This window comes from Dryobates pubescens, chromosome Z (genome assembly GCF_014839835.1).
Source record: "Dryobates pubescens isolate bDryPub1 chromosome Z, bDryPub1.pri, whole genome shotgun sequence".
In the NCBI taxonomy this organism is placed as follows: domain Eukaryota; kingdom Metazoa; phylum Chordata; class Aves; order Piciformes; family Picidae; genus Dryobates; species Dryobates pubescens.
The window spans coordinates 59238118-59240783 of record NC_071657.1 but is presented as its reverse complement, the minus strand read 5'-3'; the positions used below and the strand labels follow the sequence as shown (position 1 = coordinate 59240783).

At 39.9% G+C, this 2666-nt stretch overlaps 1 protein-coding gene across 1 annotated transcript; it reads right to left on the bottom strand.

Annotated features, from left to right (window-relative positions):
* Positions 1-562: 562 nt before the first annotated feature.
* S100Z (S100 calcium binding protein Z) lies at positions 563-1980 on the bottom strand. The gene is given in 3 exon segments (XM_054177781.1): positions 563-736; positions 1826-1908; positions 1911-1980. Coding segments are annotated over 3 exon segments (327 nt in total).
* Positions 1981-2666: the final 686 nt, after the last annotated feature.

Below are 2666 nucleotides of genomic sequence, written 5' to 3'. Positions count from 1 at the left end.
ATGGTGAATGGCAATAAAGCCATCACAACAAATTTGAAGCTGTAGAGGGAAACAAACCCATAACAATGGCCAATGGTACTCTCTGCTCAGAAGGCAGGAGACAGCTATGACTACATCCACAGGAGTGTGGAGAGATATGGAGCATCATCTAAAAATTACTTCAGAATAAACAGAGCTGAGCAAAAGCAAGCTGCACTTTTTGAAATGCAAATAGATGTTTGTTACTGATGGACTGAAGACTAAACTGCAAGTTTGCTGTTTCATGCAAAATTTTTCAATTGAAAAGTGTATAGGTAACATTCCTGTGCTTTCTACTTACCACGAGTCATTAAGAAATAGGAGTCTAAACTCCTGCCAAATTGTCACCTGAAGCCCATGACCTGGGCAACTGATGAATGCATGTGACAGATGCATGCAGTGCAAAGACTGAAAATGTTAGAAGACAGATCTAAAAAAAATCTGCTAATCTGCTCTGGGAGGGATGATGGCTTGCATTCACTAAATGCTGATGAGGGCTGCCTAACTAGACATGTTTCACTCACCTTTGTGACCAGAAGATTGACTATATCAAGCCTTTTAAAAATCCCTCTTTCTTTAGCTGTTCTTCAAAGAAATCATTGCACTTCACAGTCAAAGCAGCAACTGGAATGACAAATTCATTAAAATCCACTTCATTGTCTTTATTGGAGTCCAGATCTTTCATAATCTCGTCAACCAGAATGGAATCCTTTTGGTCCTAAAGAGAAGGAAAAGTATCTTAGCTGTGCAGATCTTGAATGCTTAATTTCAACGCACCTGGCAGTGCAACTCACTGCTATGTCACAAGGCCTGGTGCTATTAAATAAAAGGCTGCATGAAATTTGCACCTTAACAGTTGTATACCACTGATTACAGCATTAAAAACATAAGTCTGGAATGCCAAAAATGCACAGCAACAGAAATCAAAGACAGTGAAGCTGCTAGAAGGAATACAGCTACTAAATAGGCACTGAAAGGAGTCAGAGCAATTTTAGGAGCTTCTGAGCACTGATTTCTTTTGAACAGGTGGATCTATAATGTGTATTTATCTTTATCATCCCTTAACAAACAGTACTTAAAGTTTCAATGGGTTATTCATAGATGGTCTTATATATACCCATTCATCAGTTCAGAAGATTTGTGCTTAGCAAACAAGATATCCTGGTCAGCGGGAGTGAGAATAGCGAATCTTGTAACTACAAGATTCAATAGCTACAAGAATCAATAGCTAAGATTAAAAGAAAATCCAGTTCTGTGAAATAGATACAATGTAAAAAAAATCCTGATGATGGTGATAGGATCCACAACAATTTTGACAATTAGGAGGATACAGAAAACCAATTATGAATCCTGTCAGTATTTCATGAAAAGCATCCATGTTGTGCGATGAGGAACACAACACACATGCAAATGAATACTCAGATCAGCAAGTTAACACTGAAAGGATTTTCTAAGCATTCCTCTGCAGGGCACACAAACATCTGTACTGTGTCTGTGGCCATTGCACACAAGCTACTTTCTTGTCTCATAAGACAAAAATTGACAAACAAATCATTAAAGCCTGATTTAGGATCAGTTTTGCTGCTGCTTCTAGGCTGCCATTGCCCTCCTGCTCAAAAGCTCAGAGTAAGCAGAGCACAGGTACCCAGCTCTGCCACTGGTGGCACATGGCAAGACACTGAGGCTGGGCCACCGTCTGAAAACATTTCTCAAACAGGACATCTCATGTCCTTCTGCCCAGCCTCAGAAACACAACTGAGAGGCTGTAGCAGGAAATGCCTTGCAGAAGGAGTTGCTATTCCTGAACGCTTGAATAGCTGCTTATCCCATCCATGAAACAGTAACTCAAGAGACTGAGGAGCTCTTTGAGTTCTCCTTTACTGAGCTGTCTCTTTCTTTGCCAGAATAGTGATGGAAAATCCTGATCAAGGTTTCCATTGCATTCTCCAGTGGTGTGGACATAGCAGTGACTGGGAGAGCTGTGGGGAAAAGAACCAGTCAGTGACATTGCACGGGAACCAAACTGAAGGCCAGTCTCAGGGAAGGGAATGTGAGCTAGCTGAAGAGAGAAACTGTATTAATAACAAACAAAACAAAACAAAACTTTTTGTTGATCTGTCCTGTCAGCTGAGTGTGAGCAAGGCTAGACTGTTATCATTCTATTCTATGAAAAAACCCCCAAAGTGTTGTCCTGAACTCACTAGCTACTACTTCAAAAAGGTAAATGGAAGGAAGACCTTTATTTAAGAAATATCTGTAAAAAATAGGGGGGTGGGGGGTGAGAGTCCCCCCTCCTACCTGCTTATTCAAATGTTTTCTCAAGTAAATGAGAGCAATGAGTAACAGCAGTCAAAGTAGATGCACATTTGTACAAAAAGCTTTTCACCAGTTTCTTAGGTGGTTAGAGGAAAATCACCAGTAATAAGGAAAGAGACATCAGCTTTCAATTTATTTGGTCATGTTTGCTTGGGCTGACTTTTCCCCCTGTAAATTACCTGGAATAAACAATTGTGAGCTATACACCCCGAAGGCTTTGCTTTATCAATCATGCTGTAAGAAAGTACAGAGGGGGAAAAAAAAAAAGAAAGATGGAAATGCAGTTAGTTGCTGAGTAGCTGACTCAAAATATAACTAAAAATAGAAATCAT